This window comes from Macaca mulatta, chromosome 16 (genome assembly GCF_049350105.2).
Source record: "Macaca mulatta isolate MMU2019108-1 chromosome 16, T2T-MMU8v2.0, whole genome shotgun sequence".
In the NCBI taxonomy this organism is placed as follows: Eukaryota; Metazoa; Chordata; class Mammalia; order Primates; family Cercopithecidae; genus Macaca; species Macaca mulatta.
The window spans coordinates 91,876,941-91,900,090 of NC_133421.1; the positions used below are offsets into that span (position 1 = coordinate 91,876,941).

The following is a 23,150-nucleotide window of genomic DNA, read 5'->3' on the forward strand; positions in this document are numbered from 1 at the left end:
ACCATTGGTGAGAAAATTGCTAGGTGCGTTACGGTGTGGCCACTTGATAAAATATGCAGACATTTAGATTCTGTTTGTGAAGAACTGTAATGATATGGGAAAATATTTGCGGTAGAACCAAAATGAAGAAAGAATTCTCCTGGAGAAACAGTCACATGAGCGGCAGACCGCTGAAGGCCGCGCTCGACCTGGCCAGCTACAGACTGGGATACCGAGTGCCCACAGGCTTACCAGGCTCTGTCCTAGGATGCGCTGAGGGTGCTGGCTGCATGGCCTCACCGGCTGAGCATTCCCGCCACAGCGGCAAGCAAGGCTCAGAGGGCTCGGCAGTGTGAAAGGAAAATACCATTAAGCTAAAGGGAAAAGTCAAGCTGGGAACTGCTCAGGGCAAACCTGCCTCCCATTCTATTCAGTCACCCTCTGCTCACTGAGGTGAATGCACATCTCACTGCCTCCTTTGGAGAGGCTCATCAGAAACTCGAACGAATGCAACCATCTGTCTCTTACCTACCTATGACCTGGAAGCCCTCTCCCCACTTCAAGTTGTCCCACCTCTCCAGACGGAACCACTGTTCATCTCACACATGTTGATTGATGACTCACGTCTCCCTACAATGTATAAAACCAAACTGTGCTCTGACCACCTGGGGCACATGTCATCAGGACCTCCTGAGGCTGTGTCAGGGGTGTGCGTCCTCAATCTTTGCAAAATAAACCTTCTAAATTAACTGAGATCTGTCTTAAGATTTTCTGGGTTCACACTTTGGTAACCACAGGGAGATTCTGAGTGGAGACGCCTCTGACCTTTGACAAAACTCCTATCGGTACTTGGTACTGGAATGAGCTAACTTTATGGCTCAAACCAACAGGACAATTTGCCGAGGTCTGGGAGCACCCTCTCCAGAGAATCCGATCTCCCCAAATTTGGTCAAGATTTAAAGTTTATTTTGCTGTACAATATTGGCAGAAGAGCTGAGGCAGGGCTTGCTTGTCTGTTAAGAGAGCAGTCTTCAGCCTGAGACCCATCCCTAGGTAAGTAACTGAATTGGCATTTGTCTTGGCTAAAGTTAAGATTAACAACCAGGCTGGGCATGGTGGCTCATGCCTGTAATCCCAGCACTTTGGGAGGCTGAGGCAGGCAGATCACCTGAGGTCGGGAGTTCGAGACCAGCCTGACCAACATGGAGAAACCCCATCTCCACTAAAAATACAAAATTAGCCAGGCGTGGTGGCTCACACCTGTAATCCAAGCACTTTGGGAGGCTGAGGCAGGCAGATCACCTGAGTCAGGAGTTTGAGATCAGCCTGACCAACATGCAGAAACCCCATCTCTACTAAAAATGCAAAAAATTAGCCGGGCATGGTGGTACGCATCTGTGGTCCCAGCTACTCAGGAGGCTGAGGCAGGAGAATCACTTGAACCTGGGAGGCAGAGGGTGCGGCGAGCAGAGATCACGCCATTGCACTCCAGCCTGGGCAACAAGAGCAAAACTCCGTCTCAAAAAAAAAAAAAAAAAAATAGGCCAGGTGCGGTGGCTCATGCCTGTAATCCCAGCTACTTGGGAGGCTGAGGCAGGAGAATCACTTGAACCCAGGTGGTGGCGGGGGTGGTGGTGCAGTGAGCCGAGATCGCGCCACTGCACTCCAGCCTGGGCGACAAGAGCGAAACTCTGTCTAAAAACAAACAAACAAACTCCAAAAATTAGCCAGGCATGGTGATGCGCATCTGTGGTCCCAGCTACTTGGGCAGCTGAGACGGGAGGATTGCTTGAGCCTAGGGGTAGGAGGAGATTGCAGTGAGCTGAGATTGCACCACTGCACTTCAGCCTGGGTGACAAAGCGAGACCCTGTCTCAAAACAAATGAGTAAAAACCACATGAATGAAGGACGAGCTAGGAACAATCTTCATACCAGTTAGGATCTGAGTCCTAAGTACACTAGGCTGCCTTGGCACTCTTGGAGGAAGCCCTGCCCATCTAGGCCCTTCATGACAAGCCAAGCCTCAGGCAGAGAAGCGAATCAAACAGGAGAGAATGCGCACCAGCGGCGGCTTTGTGCAGGGAGGTGGGACCAGCAGGGGGCAGGGACTCGGGGTGGTCTTGTTGCAGTGGTCTTGTTGCGGGGGTTGTGTTGCGGTAAGGGTGCTTGGGCACACTAACGTGTCGACTGCACTGACCTGTGCACTCCAGGCCTGCGCATTCTACTGCATGTACCACACCCCACGGAAAAAGAAAAGCCGTCTGCAGGCCTAGGGCAGTCCTCCCATGCTGAGCCCTCTGTGCTTGCCCCCAGCCTCCTACAGCCCTGCACCCCACTCCCGTCTGCCTGTGGACCCAGCTCTGCTCTGATGAGCTGTGACAGCTCAGGCAAGCTCCTCAGTGTCCCTATGTCTCAGTGGACATGGTGCCAACCTCCAAGATGAAATGAGTGGAGGGATGTCAAGGCCTAAGGGCAAACCCTGGCATAGGATGAGTACTTAACTACTGACCACTAACGTCACTGCCCAACAAAATCAGGAGCGGCGATGACAGATTCCTAGCATAAAATGACCTGCTGTGACGGTCCTCAGGCAATACCATAAGAACAAACTCACATGAACGTCTGCTATCTCGTAATATTTGGATTTGGGATTTTTAAAGCTTTCGAACATGAAAGATACAAAGAAGCCTGAGTTCACCTTAACTCTCTCAAGCTTCTGACTTACCCTTGTTTGTGCAACAGGTCATTTAAAAAGAACACAACTGAAAGACTTAACTCCAGTCTTGGTAGGATTTGGGGATCCGGTCCTATTTTCCCACTGCTGCTGTTGAGCAAAGTTTCAAAGAGCAGGCTGGGCACTCTCACCTGCGCCCCTGGTCCGGGGAGCCCATGCATCCTCAGGGCCTGCACGGCCTGGTCTCGTTCCAGGGTCACGGCCTTCAGCACCACCTCCTGCTCCCGTAGCGCCCGCTCTGTCTCCTGCAGCTTGGCAGCAACCTGGGAACAACGCTGGGACTCAGTCCCTGTGTGGATGACGGGGCAGCTCCCATGCCTGCTGAGGCTCCAACAGCACACATAGGTGGGAGATGCTCAGAGCACCAGGCTCCCCACTGTGGCCAGGCCGCCAAACCCTTCCCGCCACCCACACCCCTGGCTGTCCTTGCAGGCCAGCAGGGATCATGGGATCATGCAACGCTACTTAAACCCGAGGCTGGCCAGCTACAGAAACCGCTTATGCAAGAAAGTCAAGGTGGGTGGACAGGCGGGGCGCATTTTTATTACTGTAATTTTTGTTGCTACACAGCATACTGCTCAGTGAGGTTTAGTGTTTTCAAATTTAAAGAACCATTTGGTGAGAACCAGACCCGTCCTGCCCAGCCCCACCTCTGCAGAGGCGCCGAGAAGGCCCCAGACCCTGGTGGCCGCACACACCTGACTTTTTGCCGTGGTCAGACCCTGAATCAGGGCCTCTGACTTTTGGATCTGGTCCCTTTCAATGTCGTCACAGCGGCGCTGCCAGTCCAGGCCCAGCTGCACCTGATCACGCTCCAGGCTCCGCTCCCTTTCCACCGCCAGGGACAGCTGTTGCTTGTACCTAAGGACATGTCCAACCGCCCAGCATTAATGCTTCCCGAGGAGGAAGCATTCCACAGGAAAAGTAGAGGCACGACGGGAAAGGCAGGGCTGCTGCTGTCCCTCCTGCTCTCGCGCGGCCTGCACTGGCCTGACGTGCTCTGGGCTCCTGTGGATGGGCACACGGGGGTGCCCAATACGAAGATGAGCAGGCGCCAAGGATGGCCGGACGCCGGAGAAAACCCAACACCATGGAGGAAGGGGATGGATGAGGGGGATGCGCACAAATCAGAAGAACCAGCACGCGGGAAGAGAGGGAGGAAAGCAACAACCTTAAAACATCATAAACTGGTTATGCACAAAGGAACGGAGCTACGAAAGCAAGCAGAGCAGGGTGGACCCAGCCACGGGGCGGGCAGGGCTGGGAGAGCCCCCGGAGCGAGCGCAAAGGGACAGAGGGGTGGGAACACAGGAACCCGGGGGCTTCCTCCAGAAGACCAGCATCTTAGATCAGAACGGAGGGAGGAAGCCACCCAGGATGGAAAGCGGCAGGTCCACCAGGACGGGGCAGGTCCACCAGGACGGGGCAGGTCCACCAGGACAGAGCAGACGCCAGCCTTCAGAGAGCTCTAGAGACCCCACACGCACACAGTAAGGGGAAACGTCACAGTACGAAGGACAAAAGAAAAGTCTACAGGGGAAAAAGAACAAAAACTGGACGGGGACTAGGCCTGACACCAGCAACTCTGGGACAGAAGGCCGTGGGGCCACACGTTGGGGGCAGAATTCCAGGCTGTGGGTGATCCTGTGGCGGGGAGAGGTTCCTCCTGTCCGAGGCAGTGACGCAGAGACGGTGGGAAGGCTCTGCATGGGAGGGAGACTCTCCTGCTGGCTTCATCGCACCGGTAAACTTCAGGGAGTTTGAATGATAGCAATGGAGCCATCATGTTGTGAGAGGGTCCCTGGAGGGGCTGTGTGGCCAGGGCTGAGGACGCCTTTAGGGTGGAGAGTGCCCTGGCTGTCAGCCAGCGAGGGAATGGAGGCCTCGGCCCCACAGCTGCAGGGACTGAATTCTGCCAACAGCTGGGTGAGTCTGGAAGGGGCCCTGGGCCTCCAAGGAGACGCAGGCCCGGCCATCATTGATTCTAGCCTGGAGAGACCCTGAGCCGGGAAGGGCTGAGCCCTGCCTAGGCCCTCGACCCAGAACCTGAGATAATAAATGGGTGTTTAAAGTAGCTAAGCTGCTAAGTTTGTGGTAATTTATACACAATGTGTTCTTGTTTTTGTTTAATTATTTTTATGGTTTTTTTTTTTTTTTGATACAGAGTCTTGCTCTGTCACCCAGGCTGGAGTGCAGTGGCGTGATCTTGGCTCAGTACAGCCTCTACCTCCTGGGCTCCAGTAGTCCTCCTGCCTCAGCCTCTCGAGTAGCTGGGACTACGGGTGCATACCACCACGCCTAGCTAATTTTTGTATCTGTTATAGAAACAGGGTTTCGCCATGTTGCCCTGGCTGATCTCAAACTCCTGGGCTCAAGCCACCTGCCCACCTTGGCCTCCCAAAGTGCTGGGATTACATGTGTGAGCCACCACGCCCGGCTACACATACTTTTTTTTTCTTTTGAGACTGAGTCTGGCTCTGTCACCCAGGCTGGAGTGCAGTGGCGTGATCTCAGCTCGCTGCAAGCTCCGCCTCCCAGGTTCATGCCATTCTCCTGACTCAGTCTCCCAAGTAGCTGGGACTACAGGTGCCTGGCAACACGCTCGGCTAATTTTTTGTATTTTTAGTAGAGACGGGGTTTCACCGTGTTAGCCAGGATGGTCTCGATCTCCTGACCTCGTGATCCACCCGCCTCAGCCTCCCAAACTGCTGGGATTACAGGCGTGAGTCAACGCGCCTGGCCCCACACATACATTTTTAAATCCCTGTAACTGCAAAAATAAATAAATATTTAACATGACACAGCAGCTGTCACCACATCTATCTTCCCACTTCAAACAAATGGGACACTGGGCAGAAAACGGGGCATGGCTTTCACAGAGTGAACGATGAACACACGAGCAGTGCGGGGCCCAGACCCCTCAGAGAAGGTCTTCACGAGATGGACCCACTTGCCTCCCGGCTTCTCTCCACAGGCCCTTCCGGATCCCCACAGGGACGGTGAACCACGCAGAGCACGGTGTTCTTGCTGAGGAGAAGACAAAGATTGGAGTTTGGAGAAGCTGAAGTAGTTGAAGTGGTGAGGCAGAGTGGCAGAAAGGAGGGGATCCTGGGATTGGAATCTGTGCAGGGATCTCCTAGAAGTTGTGGCTGACAGTCACATGCAAATACACAGGAGAAGCCCACACGGGCTGGACCAAGAGCAACTCGTGGGAACGGAGCAGCCAGCAGGGAGCTCCGTGTGCACTAATTCCCAGAGCTCGACAGGGCGGCCGGCGGAGCGTCCTTGGAGCTCTCTCTCCAGGGCACGCAGTGGGGTCTGGGAGAGTCATGGTGCTGAGTCAGCCCTGGTGAAAAGGCTTCTCTACTAAAAAAAAAAAAAAAAAAATACAAAAAAAAAATAGCCGGGCGAGGTGGCGGGCGCCTGTAGTCCCAGCTACTCGGGAGGCTGAGGCAGGAGAATGGCGTAAACCCGGGAGGCGGAGCTTGCAGTGAGCTGAGATCCGGTCACTGCACTCCAGCCTGGGTGACAGAGCAAGACTCCGTCTCAAAAAAAAAAAAAAAAAAAAAAAGAAAAAAAAGAAAAGGCTTCTCTAGACCTGCCCCACCTGCCCTTGCACCGATTTTTAAAAAGTCTCAAAAGGGTCAAGCTGCCACGTAAATACTAACTGCAGCCAAACAAAAAACACCACAGCCAAATCCAGACCCTCGCCAACATCATATTCACCATGTCTGACATCCAGTGAACACTTAACCAGATGGGCAAGGAAGTACAAAAGAAATGTAGCTCTCGGCCGGGCGTGGTGGCTCACGCCTGTAATCCCAGCACTTTGGGAGGCCGAGGCGGGCGGATCACAAGGTCAGGAGATCGAGACCACGGTGAAACCCCGTCTCTACTAAAAATACAAAAAATTAGCCGGGCGCGGTTGTGGGCGCCTGTAGTCCCAGCTACTCGGGAGGCTGAGGCAGGAGAATGGCGTGAACCCGGGAGGCGGAGCTTGCAGTGAGCCGAGATCGCGCCACTGCACTCCAGCCTGGGCTGGGCGACAGAGCGAGACTCCGTCTCAAAAAAAAAAAAAAAAAAAAAAAAAAGAAATGTAGCTCTCTCCAGTAGAAAAATCAGCCAATAGAAACAGACTCAGAAATAAAGATATGATGGAATTAGACAAATACATTTAAGCAGTCATTAAAATCAGTTCAGAGATTTAAAGGCAACCATGCACACAATAAGGAGAGAAATTAAATGTATAAAAAAGTCTATTGCAATATGTGCTGTTTTCTTTCAGTGAATGGAAGAGTTTAACAAAGAAGGAACATTGGAATCAAGAGTTGAGAATGTAAGCCAGGTGCGTTGGCTCACACCTGTCATCCCACCACTTTGGGAGGTCAAGGCAGGTGGATCACCTGAAGTCAGGAGTTCAAGACCAGCCTGGCCAACATGGTGAAACCCCGTCTCTACTAAAAATACAAAAATTAGCCAGGTGTAGTGGCGCATGCCTGTAATCCCAGCTACTCTAGAGGCTGACACAGGAGAACTGCTTGTACCCAGGAGGTGGAGGTTGTAGTGAGCTGAGATTGTGCCACTGCACTCCAGCCTAGGCGACAGAGTGAGACTCCATCTCAAAAAAAAGAAAAGAAAAAAAAAAGTTGAGAACTTTATCACGTTTCTTTTCTTCTGTGTTAGTTTGTATTATGAGCGTTTTCTACATACACAAGTAATACGTAAAACTAAGTGTGCTTTCTTGAAGATAATAATACATACTATTTAATTTCAGTCAGTGGCAGTATTTAACAACAAAAAAAAGAATGCTGGAAGGAAGAGCTAAGAACATTATTACAACATGTTTATTTCAGCATTGGTACTATTCCTTTTTTTTTTTTTTTTGAGACCGAGCCTCGCTCTGTCGCCCAGGCTGGAGTGCAGTAGCACCATCTCGGCTCACTGTAGCCTCCACCTCCTGGGTTCAAGTGATTCTCCCACCTCAGCCTCCAGAGCAGCTGGGATTACAGGCACCCACCACCACGCCCAGCTAATTTTTTGTATTTTTAGTAGAGACGGGGTTTCACCGTGTTGGTCAGGCTGGTCTCCAATTCCTGACCTCAAATGATCCACCTGCCTTGGCCTCCCAAAGTGCTGGGATTACAGGTGTGAGCCACCACGCCCGACCGGTAATTTTTTTTTTTAGACAGAGTCTTGGTCTATTGCCCAGGCTGGAGTGTAGTCACACAACCAAATACCTTTCACCTATGAAAGGAAACATTGTCAACCTAGAATTTCTCATCTAGTGAAGATGCTCCTCAAAAATACGGAGACAAAGTTTCAGACAAACAAAAGCTGAGATGATTCCTGAGCAGCACATCCGCACCACAAGGCATATTAAAGGAAGGGCTGAGGCTGAAGGGAAATAATACCATGCGGAAACCTTACATCTGATTTGTAAAAAATGAAGAACATCAGAAAAAAATATTAGAAAAGGTATAAAACTTTTTCTTTCTCGTTTTTATTTTTATAAAGGATAGTCTGATCAAAGCAAATATAATGATTCCCCTTACATAAAATATAAGAAAACCATAGTAAGGCCGGGCGCGGTGGCTCACGCCTGTAATCCCAGCACTTTGGGAGGCCGAGATGGGCGGATCATGAGGTCAGGAGATCGAGACCATCCTGGCTAACACGGTGAAACCCCGTCTCTACTAAAAAATACAAAAAAACTAGCCGGGCGAGGTGGCGGGCGCCTGTGGTCCCACTACTCGGGAGGCTGAGGCAGGAGAATGGCGTGAACCCGGGAGGCGGAACTTGCGGTGAGCCGAGATCGTGCCACTGCACTCCAGCCTGGGCGACAGCGCGAGACTCCGTCTCAAAAAAAAAAAAAAAAAGGCCGACAGAGCGAGACTCCGTCTCAAAAAAAAAAAAAGAAAACCATAGTAAAAAGGAAGAGGAGGCTGGGCACGGTGGCTCACGCCTGTCATCCCAGCACTTTGGGAGGCCGAGGCGGGTAGATCATGAGGTCAGGAGTTTGAGACCAGCCTAGCCAAGATAGTGAAACCTCGTCTCTGCTAAAAATACAAAAATTAACTGGGTGCGATGGTGGGCGCCTGTAATCCCAGCTACTTGGGAGGCTGAGGCAGGAGAATCGCCTGAACCCAGGAGGCGGAGGTTGCAGTGAGTCGAGATCGTGCCACTGCACTCCAGCTTGGGCAACAGAGGAAGACTCCGTCTCTCAAAAAAAAAGGAAGAAGTAGCAGAAACAGAGGTCATTCCTTGAACACAAGCAGAAATTGAAGAGTTTTATATTATACATAGAGTGGTAAATATTAAACAAAGACTGTATATCTTATAAATCTCAGAACAACCATTAAACACGTAAGACAAAGAGGTTTATATAATAAGAAAACTGGAAATAAAATGAAATTCTAAAATATATTCAATGGATTTTTTTAAAAGCAGAGAAAAAGAAACAAAGAACAGATGAGGATAATAGAACGCAAATAGACCGGGCACGGTGGCTCATGCCTGCAATCCCAGCACTTTTGGGAGGCTGGGGTGGGCCCATCAGTTGAATCCAAGAGTTCGAGACCAGCCTGGGCAACAAAGCGAAACCCCGTTTCTACCAAAAATACCAAAAAATTAAGCAGGCATCACAGCACACGCTTGCAGTCCCAGCTACTCAGGAAGCTGAGGTGGGAGGATCGCTTGAACCCACCTGGGAGGTTAAGGCTGCAAGTGAGCTAAGATTGCACCACTGCACTCCAGCCTGGGTGACAGAGCAAGACCTTGTCTCAAAAAAATAAATAAATAAAATAAAATGAAGAGAATAGCAAACAGTAAGTGGAGATTTAAGCCCTAATATACAAATACATCAATAATGGCATTAAATTAAATTATCTAAACCCCCTGAGGAACAAGCAGAGTGTTACACTAGAAAAAGAAGACTCAAACACAGGCCGCCCACAAGCCGGGCACGGCGGCTCGCGCCTGTCATCTCAACACTCTGAGAGGCCAAGGCAGGAGGATGGCTTGAGTCCAGGAGCTTGAGACCAGCCTGGGTAACATGGTAAAACCCTGTCTCTACAAAAATAGAAAAATTAGTTGGGTGTGATGGTATGTGCCTATAGTCCCAGCTACTTGGGAGGCTGAAGTGCAAGTATGAGTTGAGCCTGGGAGGTTGAGCCTGCAGTGAGCGTGAGCCCTGATTGTGCCGCCGCACTCCAGCCTGGGTAACAGAGTGAGATCCCACCTCAAGAAAAAAAAAAAAGATGAAGCACAAGTTAAAGCAGAGGGTGGGAAACAAGCAGAAAAAGCTCAAGCAGCCCTGTTAATATCAGACAGAGAAGACTGTGGGCAAAAGAATATTACCAGGAGGGTCAGGTGTAGTGGCTCACACCTGTAATCCCAGCACTCTGGGAGGCTGAGGCAGGAGAATTGCTTGAACCCAGGAGGTGGAGGTTCCAGTAAGCTGAGATCGCACCACTGCACTCCAGCCTGGGCGACAGAGCAAGACTCTATCTCAAAAAGGAAAAAAAAAAAAGGCCAGACGCTCACACCTGTGATCCTAGCACTTTGGGAGGCTGAGGTGAGTGGATCACCTGAGGTCAGGAGTTTGAGACCAGCCCGACCAATACGGTGAAACCCTGTCTCTACTAAAAATACAAAAAAATATTAGCTGGGCCTGGTGGTATGTGCCTGTAGTCCCAGCAACTTAGGAGGCTGAGACAGGAGAACTGCTTGAACCTGGAAGGCAGAGGTTGCAGGGAGCTGAGATCGTGCCACTGCACTCCAGCCTAGGCGACAGAGCGGGACTCTGTCTCAAAAAAAAAAGCACACTGGGACAGGGGCCTGACTGCGGAGGGCAGGAGGGAAGTGTGTGTTGACAGAAGATTCCGTAGCTTGCCTGAAGTGGTGATTATACGGCGTAGTCATCCTTTTTCACCCTGCTATAAAGAACTACCTGAGACTGGGTAATTTATAAACAAAAGAGGTTTAATTGACGCACAGTTCCACATGGCTGGGGAGGCCTCAGGACCCTTACAACCATGGTGGAAGGCAAAGGCGAAACAAGGCACGTCTGACATGTTGGCAGGAGAAAGACAGAGTGTGGTGGGGGGAGCTGCTAAACGCTTATTTATTTATTTATTTACTTATTTATTTTTGAGACAGAGTCTCGCTCTGTCGCCCAGGCTGGAGTGCAGTGGCATGATTTTGGCTCATTGCAATCTCCACTTCCCAGGTTCAAGCGATTCTCCTGCCTCAGCCCCCCGAGTAGCTGGGATTACAGGCACGTGACACCACACGCGGATAATTTTTGTATTTTTAGTAGAGACAGGGTTTCACCATGTTGGCCAGGCTGGTCTCAAACTCCTGACCTCAGGTGATCCGCCTGCCTCAGCCTCCCAAAGTGCTCACCACGCCCGGCCCACCAAACATTTATTTATTTATTTATTTATTTATTTATTTATTTTATTTTTTTTTTTTTGAGACGGAGTCTTGCTCTGTAGCCCGGGCTGGAGTGCAGTGGCCGGATCTCAGCTCACTGCAAGCTCCGCCTCCCGGGTTTACGCCATTCTCCTGCCTCAGCCTCCGGAGTAGCTGGGACTACAGGCGCCCGCCACCTCGCCCGGCTAGTTTTTTGTATTTTTAGTAGAGACGGGGTTTCACGGTGTTAGCCAGGATGGTCTCGATCTCCTGACCTCGTGATCCGCCCGTCTCGGCCTCCCAAAGTGCTGGGATTACAGGCTTGAGCCACCGCGCCCGGCCCAAACATTTATTTATTTATATTTTATTTTTTATTTGTTTATTCATTTTTTTGAGACAGAATCTCACTCTGCTGCCCAGGCTGGAATGCAGTGGCGTGATCTGGGCTCACCACAACCTCCGCCTCCTGGGTTCAAGTGATTCTCCCACCTCAGCCTCTGGAGTATCTGGGACTACAGGTGTGAGCCACCATGACTGGCTAATTTTTGTATTTTTAGTAGAGACGGGGTTTTACCATGTTGACCAGGCTGGTCTCGAACTCCTGACCCCGTAATCCGCCCACTTTAGCCTCCCAAAGTGCTAGGACTATAGGCGTGAGCCATCACACCCGGCTCACCAAACACTTTTAAACCATCGGAACGCACTCAGTATCCTAAGAACAGCATGCAGGAAACCACCCCCATGATCCAGTCACCTCCCATCAGGGCCCTGCCTTGACACATAGGGATTACAATTTGAGATGAGATTTGGGGGAGACATAGAGCCAAATGATATCATACAGCATACACATTCATCAAAATTCATCAAGTGTAGAGTTAAAATGGATGAGTTTTAGCAAATGTATTCTGTAATAAAGTTGAACGTGTATGGGAAATAGAAGTTATCTTTGTTCAAGTAAGTGTTCATCCCAATGGAGGAAAAACATGAGGACATGAACAATCAGACAAGACAGATGAGGAGATTCCTTGTTTTTGTTTCCCTTTTTTGCAGAGATGGGGTCTCGCTATGTTAACCAGGTTGGTCTCCAACTCCTGGGTTCAAGCAATCCTCCTGCTTCTGCCTCCCTAAGTGCCAGGATTACAGGTGTGAACCACCACGCCTGGCAACAGGAGATTCTCAGTGCAGGATCAAACAGCAGAAGCACCTTTATGGCTCTTATCACAGACTGAGAAACACCGTCCTCTGGCCACGCTCCCTCCAGCTGGCGGCCCCTTCTGCGTGTCTTCCCACACCACCCCGTGTGACTAGACATTCTATCTGTCTTGTTCACTGTCTTTCTCCCCCAAGAAAATGTGAGGCCAGGGACTTGATCTGTTCAGTTTTGAATCCTTAGTACCTACAACAGCACCCGCCCATAGGAGACACTAAATGGAAATAACTGCCTGGGGACAGTTACCTTTCAATGTCCTGCTGGGATCGGGCCACCTGTGCCTTGAGCTTCACCTCTTCTTCCTGCAGTGTCTGAATCTGAAGGTCTTTGGAGACCATCTCCTTAGACAGTTGAGCAATCTGAGCATCCCAGGCAGATTTTACAGTTGACGCATCTTCACGAAGTCTAAACATGGAAGGGAAACTATGTAGATGTGGTTCTCACTCACTCAAGTTGTCTCTCACACAGCACTCCCAGCAAACACACACACACACACACACACACACCCAGCTCTCAGAGGAAATCCACATCAGAGCTGAAACTTCCTGGCCTAGATGATGGAGATGGTGGAGATGGTTCTGCACAGGAAGAAGTAAAGCATCCGTCCACCCAACTGCCTCCATGCCTGCATGCATCCCACCAGCCCAGATTCCAGCTGAGCTCCTGCAGCACACCAGGCCATGTGCCAGGTTCTTGGTGTGGGGAAGGTGAGGCATGACATGCCTCCCATGCCCACAGAGACCACAGTCACGAGGTAGCACCACCTCTGACCAACTCACCCGCGTGTCCTCGCCATGCCTAGCACAGCACCCCATGTGCAGAGACATTCAACACATTTTCAAATTGCACAGTAAAATAAGGTCCTATAGAACCCATTAAACAACCTTAACAGCAGGACGCCTCTGGGAGAATTACCCAAAATTGAATAAATTTCCCAAGAAAATGTTCGGGACAATATCTAGAGCTGTTAACTCAGGTAGCCACGGTACTAACCTAGGCAAGATGACACCTGCCCACTTGCATGGGCGTAGGCCTATTTCCCTAAAAGACGGGGTAGATGGCTCACAAAAGCAACTATAACATGACACACAACAGACTTCAGATGCTCCTGCGCTGACGAACTTCCGACTGACAGTGAGAAGCAGAGGGTGAGCTGGCTGCCCCCACAGAGACCACCCCTTGTCACAAGGGGTCGGTTAAACCCAGCATGAGTGGTGCATTCAAGCCTGGTGTTATATAGAATGGAAAAAAAAGCCACCAGTTTTGGACACATATTTTAGCACGGCTGAAAAGAGACACCATCAAAGGCACCAACATTTCCAGTCATCTCTGGCAACTTGGGCTGACACAGAGTGTGCGTCTGGGCTCCTTCCACGCGGTGCGTGGGCACTGAAGAAACAGACTCACCAGCGGCCTCTGGTGCTCTGGGAAGCAGCTTTATCCCCGGACCATGAGCCACCTAATGACGAGGGCCGGCCCCACTCCCAGCATCAGGACGGTGATGTGACTCTGCCTGGGGCCTCCCCGCTGCACAGTCTCAGGTGTAGACGAATGGGCACGGCCGCTGAGCCCTCACTGCAGGGACAGAGGACACCACGAGCACGAGTGGAAGGGCACCGCTCACCACAAGAGCGAAAATGCTTTTTGGGAGAGGCCAAGGTGGGAGGATCACTTGAGCCCAGGAGGTCGAGGCTGCAGTGAGCCATGATCGCACTGCTGCACTCCAGCCTGGGCGACAGAATGCAACGCCTTCTCTTTCTTCTGTGTAATGGGATGGTTAAAATAAAAAAAGAAGACTGGGCATGGTGGGCTCATGCCTATAATGCCAGCACTTTGGGAGGCCGATGCAGGCAGATTGCTTGAGGTCCAGGAGTTCGAGACCTGCCTGGGCAACATGGCTAAATCCTGCCTCTACTCAAAATACAAAAATTAGCCGGGTGTTGTGGCACGCACTTGTAGTCCCAGCCACCTGGGAGGCTGAGCGGGGAGGATCACCTAAGCCCAGGAGGTGTAGGCTGCGGTGAACCGAGATCATGCTACTGCACTCCAGCCTGGAAGACAGAGTGAGACCTTGTCACCAAAAAAAAAAAAAAAAAAAAAAAAAGGAAGAAAAAAATGCTTTCATGTTAATCCTACAGGCTTTCTCTGTAGTTCCAAACTCCAACCCAGCACAAAACTACTGAAAAACCCATTAAGAACCACAAAGCTAGCCAGGCACAGTGGCTCACGCCTACAATCCCAGCACTTTGGGGGCTGAGTGGGGAGGATCACTGAGGTCCAGGAGTTTGAGACCATCCTGGGCAACATGGGGAGACTCCATCTCTGTTTTATTTTTAAAAAGAAACAAAGGAACTGAAATGAATAAGGCTGTCACTTATTTCTATTTTTTTAATTTAAAAAATTATTTTTTTAGAGACAGAGTCTTGCTCTGCCTCCTGAGTAGCTAGGACCATAGGTGAGCGCCACTGTACCTGTCTAATTTTTTTGGGGTAGACATAGGGTCTTGTTCTGTTGCCCAGGCTCAAGTGATCCTCCTGCCTCGGCCTCCCAAAGTGCTGGGATTAGAGGTGTGAGCCACTGTGCCCAGCCGAGGTCATCACTTAATGCTAACTCATACTTGGGATCATGGGATCAGAATGACAACTGAACTCCCCAGAAGTAAAAGAGGAAAGATATAAGCTTTAGAATGTAGAAGTTTGTTTCTTACTGCCAAAATAATACTGCATATGTGTAGCAATAATTCTCAATGAGCAAAGAGTATTTATGGACAGAAAACAAAAAGACAATCAAGAACAACATTTAGCTTAAGGCTGCAAGGGGAGGCCAAGGTTAGGCGCACAGGAGTGGTGAGGCCTGGTCACCTCGGCCCCTCTCACCTCACACACCGACCGCAGAGGCTTCAGGTGCCCCCCATGCGTGGCAGCTTCAACAACTCTGCTTGAATCTGACCGATCAAACAACAAAACAGCATGCTGAGTCGAGAGAAACTATCCTGAATAAGCCCTTAACTTCCCGGTACTGTGTAGTTCTAAGAGCCATTTCCCCCTTAAACAGGAATACGATTTGACAGAGAATTCTGTCGGTGGTGGCTCACGCCTGTAATCCCAGCACTTTGGGAGGCCAATGTGGGAGGATCACTTGGGTCCAGGAGTTTGAAACCAGTTTAGGCAACATGGAGAAACCCAGTTTCTACAAAAAATACAAAAATTAGCTGGTCTTGGTGGCGCACACCTGTAGTTCCAGCTACTGAGGAGGCTGAGGCGGGAGGATCACTTGAGCCCATGAGGTCAAGGCTACAGCAAGCTGTGATCACACCACTGCACTCCAGCCTAGGCAACAGAGTAAGACCCTGTCTCAAAAAAAAGAAAAAGAGGCCGGTTGCAGTGGCTCATGTCTGTAACCCCAGCACTTTGGGAGGCTGAGGTGGGCAGATCACAAGGTCAGGAGATGGAGACCATCTTGGTCAACGTGGTGAAACCCAGTTTCTACAAAAAATACAAAAATTAGCTGGTCTTGGTGGCGCACACCTGTAGTTCCAGCTACTGAGGAGGCTGAGGCGGGAGGATCACTTGAGCCCATGAGGTCAAGGCTACAGCAAGCTGTGATCACACCACTGCACTCCAGCCTAGGCAACAGAGTAAGACCCTGTCTCAAAAAAAAGAAAAAGAGGCCGGTTGCAGTGGCTCATGTCTGTAACCCCAGCACTTTGGGAGGCTGAGGTGGGCAGATCACAAGGTCAGGAGATGGAGACCATCTTGGTCAACGTGGTGAAACCCCATCTCTACTAAAATACAAAAAATTAGCCAGGCATGGTGGCGCATGCCTGTAGTCCCAGCTACCTGGGAGGCTGAGGCAGAAGAATCACTTGAACCTGGAAGGTGGAGGTTGCCGTGAGCTGAGATCACACCACTGCACTCCAGCCTGGTGACAGAGCAAGACTCCGTCTCAAAAAAAAAAAAGAAAGAAAAAGAAAAACAAAAAGCAGAGAAAATTCTCTGTAAAAAAAAAAGTGATGGGAATTTTCCTAAACAAAGAGAAAAAGCCAGTGGCTGAGTGTGGTAAATACTAGAAAATGACTCATCTTAAGTGTCTTCAGTAAATACAGCTTCTCCATGGATCACGTCTGGAGACTGGAACTTAGTGCTAAGCACTTCACCGTGGCTGCAGTGGTGTAGCTTGTATGCATCTCACCCTGCACACCAGGCACAGGTGGAACAGGGCTGACCATATGCCCTGGCCTGGCTTAGACACTAGAAAGGAAACGGGATTTAAAAAGAAACTAGTGGCTGGGCGAGCTGACTCACGCCTGTAATCCCAGCACTTTGGGAGGCCAAGGCGGGTGGATCACCCGAGGTCAGGAGTTTGAGACCAACCTGGTCAACATGGTGAAACCCTGTCCCTACCAAAAATACAAAAATTGGCCAGGCGTGGTGGCGTGCACCTATAATCCCAGCTACTCGGGAGGCAGAGGCAGGAGAATTGCTTGAACTCAGGAGGCGGAGGTTGCAGTGAGCTGAGATCACACCACAGCACTCCAGCCTGGGCGACAGAGTGAGACTCCGTCTCAGAAAAACAAAATCGAAACAAAAAAGGAACTAATGAATGAGTGAATGCTTGGGCTGCTGGTGGGAATGTGGTGCAGCCACTGCAAAGCAGAAATGTGGCTCCTCAAAAGCTAAACACAGTATTAGATGACCCAGAAATTCCACTCTGCATCTGTGCACAGAAGAACGGGAAGCACAGTCTCAAAGATAAATTTGTAACCGAGGCTCATGGCAGTATTACTCTTAAGAGCCAAAAGATAGAAACAACTCACACGTCTATCAATGGATGGACGAATAAACAGAACGTGGTCCATCCAGACAATGGAATATGGCTCAGCCTTAAAAAGGAAGGAAATTCGGCCGGGCGCAGTGGCTCACACCTGTAATCCCAGCACTGTAGGAGGCCGAGGCGGGTGGATCACGAAGTCAGGAGATCACCAGGTTAACCATCCTGGCTAACACGGTGAAACCCTGTCTCCACTAAAAAAAAATACAAAAAAATTAGCCAGGCGCGGTGGTGGGCGCCTGTAGTCCCAGCTACTTGGGAGGCTGAGGCAGGAGAATGGCGTGAACCCGGGAGGCAGAGCTTGCAGTGAGCCGAGATCGCACCACTGTACTCCAGCCTGGGCGACAGAGCGAGACTCCGTTTCAAAGAAAAAAAAAAAAGGAAGGAAATTCAGACTTAATGCCACTAAACTGTATACTTTAAAATGGTCAAGATAAGGCTGGGCACAGTCTTATGTCTGTAATCCCAGCACTTTGGGAGGCGGAGGCAGGTGGATCATCTGAGGTCAGGAGTTCGAGACCACCCTGGTCAACATGGAGAAAACCCGTCTCTACTAAAAATACAAAAATTAGCTGGGTGTGGTGGTACACGCCTATAATCCCAGCTACTCAGGAGGCTGAGGTAAGAGAACTGCTTGAACCTGGGAGGCAGAAGTTGCAGTGAGCTGAGATTGCGCCACTGCGCTCCAGCCTAGGTAACAGAGCCAGACTCCGTCTCAAAAAAAAAAAGAAAAAAAAAAAAAAAGTCAAGTAGAAAGAAAAGAAAAAGAAAAGAAATAAATGATAATAAATTTTATGTTATGTGTATTTTACCACAATTTAAAAATTCAGAGAAAAGGAATGAAATTCTGACACATGTTAAAATGTGGGCAAACTTTGAGGACATTATGCCAAGTGAAATAAGCAAGTCCCAAAAGGACAAATACTGCATGATTCCCATTTACAGGAGGTCCCCAGCCTGGTTGCATCCATAGAGGCAGAAAGTAGAATGGAGGTGGCCAGGGGTGGGCGGGGCTCGTGGGGAGCTGGCGGGGGTTGGCGGGGAGCTGGCGGGGGTTGGCGGGAGCTGGCGGGGGTCAGGGAGGCATTGGTGTGTACTGGGAAGATGGAAAGTTCTGGAGATGACAGTGGTGATGGTTTCACAACAATGTGAATGTGCCTAATGCCACTGCCACTGATCTGTACACTAAGAAATGGCTACAATGGCAAATTTTATGTTATGCATATCTTACTATAAACAGATGAATGCATACATACATAGAAACTACACAATTTCAAAAATAAAGAAAAGGCAAAAAACAAAACCGAAAACACTGGTTAAGAAAAGTGACTGACAGCTACAGAAGCTACTCCCTGTCTGCTGCCTGGCCGACTTTCCTGTGGTCTGGCACCAGTGGGCCCCGGTCAGTACAGCCACGGCCGTCCCCGCCCTCACCCTCTGGGTGGAGCCAGGCACACACTCACCGGTCAATGGCAGCATCCTTCTCCTTGGCCGTGTCGGCCTGCCTCCACTCTGCCCTGCGGAGCTGTGCCTCGAGGGTCTCGCAGTGGGCCTGCAGCTCCAGAACGCTGGCCTGCAGCTCCCGCAGCTGCTCCACGTGGGCTCCCTTCACCGCCACCAGCACCGCGTCCTTCTCCCTGGCCAGACGGTCGAGCTCCTCATGCCTGAAACAGTGAGCGTCCCATGGTGCTCATCCAGCCCCCAACACCCAGGCCTCAGACCCTCTTTGGAGGCATTCATTACCCTGCCTCGTGCACAGGTGCTGCGATATGTCTGCCTCAAGGCTTCGCAGCAACCACCTGGCCACCTGTTCCTCATTCCTTGCAGGCTAACATGGACCAAGGCCCCTGGCCTGCCCTCCAGAGCCCACAGCCCCCCGGAGAAGGACACCAAAAGGAGGTGCATAGAGTACAGTTTGACCCGACCAACCTGTGAAAGCAAAAAAAGGTAGATGCTCATTGCTTTGCATCCTGGCAGCCAGCCAGGTCTACTGAGCCACACCGCACCCAGCCTATTTATTTTCCAATTAGAGGCAAAGTCTTGCTGTGTTGCCCAGCCTGGCCTTGAACTCAAGCAATCCTCTCACCTCAGCTTCCCAAGTAATTGGGCTTACAGGTCACACCACTTTGCCTGGCAAAAATATTTTACTTTAAAAATAATATGTTAGCAGCTGGGCACAGTGGCTCATGCCTGTAACCAAAGCACTTTGGGAGGCCGAGGTAGGTGGATAGCTTAAGCTCAGGAGTTGAAGACCATCAGCATGGGCAATATGACAAAACACCCTCTATGAAAAATACAAAAATTGGCCTTTGTGGTGGCAGGCACCCATAGTCCCAGCTACTCAGGGGGCTGAGGTGGGAGGTACCACTGGAGTACGGGAGGTCGAGGCTGCAGTGAGCCGTGATGGTGCCACTGCGCTCCAGCCTGAGCAACACAGTGAGACCCTGTCTCAAAACAAACCACTGCGCTCCAGCCTGAGTGACACAGCCTGGGTGACACAGTGAGACCCTGTCTCCAGCCTGAGTGACACAGCCTGGGTGACACAGTGAGACCCTGTCTCCAGCCTGGGTGACACAGTGAGACCCTGTCTCAAAACAAACCACATTAGCAAAAGGACTAAATAAATAAAAATTTTAAAAAAGATTTACGTGTTGGTTTCCTACCCTCTGAGCATATTAGGTTCTACTAAGTAGAGTGCTATCATCAGGTATATATAACGTTATGGAAGCCATTTCAGTGAGTCTTTGATCTAACCCTACCGGGACTGAGAGAGTGAACAGCTCTGCTGACTGGTTTCAGGCCCCTTGGCAAGGCCAACCCCAGCTCTCTGCTTCCACCAAGTTGGAGAAGCTCATTCAATTATCAGCTGATGGATGATTTAAAATCATTCTTGGCTGGGCACAGTGGCTCACGCCTGTAATCCCAGCACTTTAGGGGGCCAAGGAGGGCAGATCACTTGAGGTCAGCAGTTCGAGACCAGCCTGGCCAACATGGTGAAACCCAGTCTCCACTAAAAATAATTCAAAAATTAGCCAGGCATGGTAGTGCATCCCTGTAATCCCAGCTATTCGGGAGGCTGAGGCAGGAAAATCGCTTAAACCTAGGAGGCAGGGGTTGCAGTGACCCGAGATCGCACCACTGCACTCCAGCCTGGGCAAAAGAGACTCTGTTTCAAAATAAATAAGTAGGCTGGGCACAGTGGCTCACACCTATAATCCCAGCACTTTGGGAGGCTGAAGCAGGTGGATCATGAGATCAGGAGTTCAAGACCAGCCTGGGCAATATGGTGAAACCCCGTCCTACTAAAAATACAAAGAAATTAGCCGGGCGTGGTGGCACATGCCTGTAACCCCAGCTACTTGGGAGGCTGAGGCAGGAGAATTGCTTGAATCCAGGAGGCGGAGGTTGCAGTGAGCCGAGATCGTGCCACTGCACTCCAGCCTGGGTGACAGAGCGAGACTCCATCTCAAAATAAATACATACATACAAATAAAATACAAATAAAATAAAATAATTCTTGAGGGGAAGTCACCAGGTGGTCGTTGGCATATAGCTTGGAAGTAGTTCAGAGCACGTGCGGTGTTGCCGGAAGTGGCTCCAGTCCCGTCTGATCGTGCATGTGAGGGTCAGGCTCTTACGAACTGACCTGGGGGAAGCCCCACAGGTCTCAGTAGAAGGAGCCTTCCCAAGAACATTTTACATTTGACTTAACGATTACTGAATTTTATGGCATCTTGTATTGTTTTAGCACATGTATACCAATAATTACAAGAGTATCTTAATTAAAAGCCTTTCTGAACACTTGGAGCCTTGTGACCCCAGCAAATTTTATTTTTAGTTTATATGACCATATCTAGTATATACTATATCATATAATTTATATGACTGTTTTGTTGTTACAGATGATTGACTTCAAATGTATTCAAACACAAAAAATATATTCGTATAAGATTCTGTGGGGAAGAGGGATGGAAATAGTTCAAGGGGAAAAAGGAATGATGTAAATTTTCTGACGGCTACAGCAAGGCTGGTTCAGGTAGTTTTCTGAAATCAGTGATAGTGGTGTTTTGTTTTTGTTTTTGAGATGCAGTCTGTCTCTTTAGTAGAGACTTCACTATGTTGGCCAGGCTGGTCTCGAACTCTTGACCTTAAGTGATCCACTTGCCTTGGCCTCCCAAAGCGCTGGAATTACAGGAGTGAGCCACCGGCCTTGTTAGTGGGTATTAAATCACTATGGTATTTAGATTAGAATTTATTTATTTTTTTTTTTTTGAGTCTCACTGTTACCTAAGCTGAAATGCACTGGTGTGAACTTGGCTCACTGCAACCTTGACCTCCTATGCTCAGGTGATCCTCCTGCCTCAGCCTCCCAAGTAGCTGGGACCACATAAGTGTACCACCACACCCAGCTAATTCTTAAAAAAATTATTTGTAGAGACGGGATCTCCCTATGTTGCCCAGGCTGGTCTCAAACTCCCAAGCTCAAGGGATTCTCCTGCCTCGGCCTCCGAAAGTGCTGCGATTACAAGTGTAAGCCACTGTGTCCCGCCTACATTAGAAACATTCTAACGTAGGAGTAGTTGGAGCTGAGAAATAAGGAAAATTATTTTAATTTTTAAAAATAAATATTTTATTTATTTTTTGAGACAGAATCTTGCTCTGTCACCTAGGCTGGAGTGCAGTGGCATGATTTCAGCTCACTGCAACCTCCGCCTCCCGGGTTCAAGCAGTTCTCATGCCTCATCCTCCCGAGTAGCTGGGATTACAGGCACACACCACTACGCCAGGCTAATTTTTGTATTTTTAGTAGAGACGGGGTTTCACCACGTTAACCAGAATGGTCTCCATCTCCTGACCTTGTGATACACCTGCCTTGGCCTCCCAAAGAGCTGGGATTACAGGCATAAGCCACTGCGCCCAACCTAAAAATAAATATTTTAAAGAGTGACTGAACAGTTTTATTTATTAATGCTAGAAATTACACTCATTTTCAACAATAGTTAACCCTTGAACAACAGGAGTTTGAACTGCAGGGATCCATTTATACAAGAATTATTTTCAATACATATATTGGAAAAATGGTTTTGGAGTTTTGTGACAATTTGAAAAAGTTCTTAGACTATGTACCCTAAAATATTGAAAAAGTTAAATTGTCATGAAACCATAAAATATATATACTAATTTTATCATTTACTACCATAAAATATACACAAATCTATTTTTAAAAGTTAAAATATATCAAAATGTATCAAAATGTACACACACAAACACTCACAGACCTCACACTGGGCTATTTGCAGTCCAGGAAAATGTAAACAAACAGAAGATGCACTATTAAACAACTGCACACAGTTAACTCAGTCTGAACCACATCGCGGTGGTCATTTCATAGCCACTGCATTTCCTGCTATTATGGCGAGCTCAAGTGTTTCCAGTATCTGCTTAAAACACCATGTGACACGGCCGGGCATGGTGGCACTTTGGGAGGCCAAGGCAGGCGGATCAACTGAGGTCGCGAGTTCGAGACCAGCCTGTCAAACATGGAGAAACCCCGTCTCTACTAAAAATACAAAAATTAGCCTGGCGTGGTGGTGCGCACCTGTAATCCCAGCTACTGGGGAGGCTGAGGCAGGATAATCACTTGAACTCGGGAGGCGAAGGTTGTAGTGAGCTGAGATCGTGCCACTGCATTCCAGCCTGGGTGATAAGAGCGAAACTCTATCTCAAAAAAAAAAAAAAAAAAAAAAACATGAGACACTAATCATCTCCATGTGAGCAGTCTGTCTCTCCAGTAAACTGCACATCCCAGTATAGAGCGACATCTCAAGGTTCTTCACACCCCAGTATAGAGCAACATCTCAAGGTTCTTCACACCCCAGTATAGAGCGACATCTCAAGGTTCTTCACACCCCAGTATAGAGCGACATCTCAAGGTTCTTCACACCCCAGTATAGAGCGACATCTCAAGGTTCTTCACATCCCAGT

At 49.4% G+C, this 23,150-nt stretch overlaps 1 protein-coding gene across 24 annotated transcripts in view; it reads right to left on the minus strand.

The window, feature by feature from the left end:
• The window catches only part of CCDC57 (coiled-coil domain containing 57), a 116,133-nt gene that overhangs the window by 70,390 nt on the left and 22,593 nt on the right, over window positions 1-23,150 (minus strand). For 22 of the 24 annotated variants that reach the window (XR_013407510.1, XR_013407511.1, XR_013407513.1 and 19 more), the window contains 4 exons: window positions 18,629-18,829; window positions 12,582-12,740; window positions 3,412-3,574; window positions 2,845-2,976 (listed from right to left, as the gene is read on the minus strand). Coding sequence is in view for 15 of the 24 variants with exons in the window: in XM_077973400.1 (XP_077829526.1) it covers window positions 2,845-2,976; window positions 3,412-3,574; window positions 12,582-12,740; window positions 18,629-18,829 (655 nt within the window). In the remaining 9 variants the exon portion in view is untranslated. Of the gene's footprint in view, window positions 1-2,844; window positions 2,977-3,411; window positions 3,575-12,581; window positions 12,741-13,742; window positions 13,911-18,628; window positions 18,830-23,150 lie in introns of those variants that run through there. The other 2 variants (XM_077973407.1, XM_077973399.1) reach the window with 2 other exon arrangements.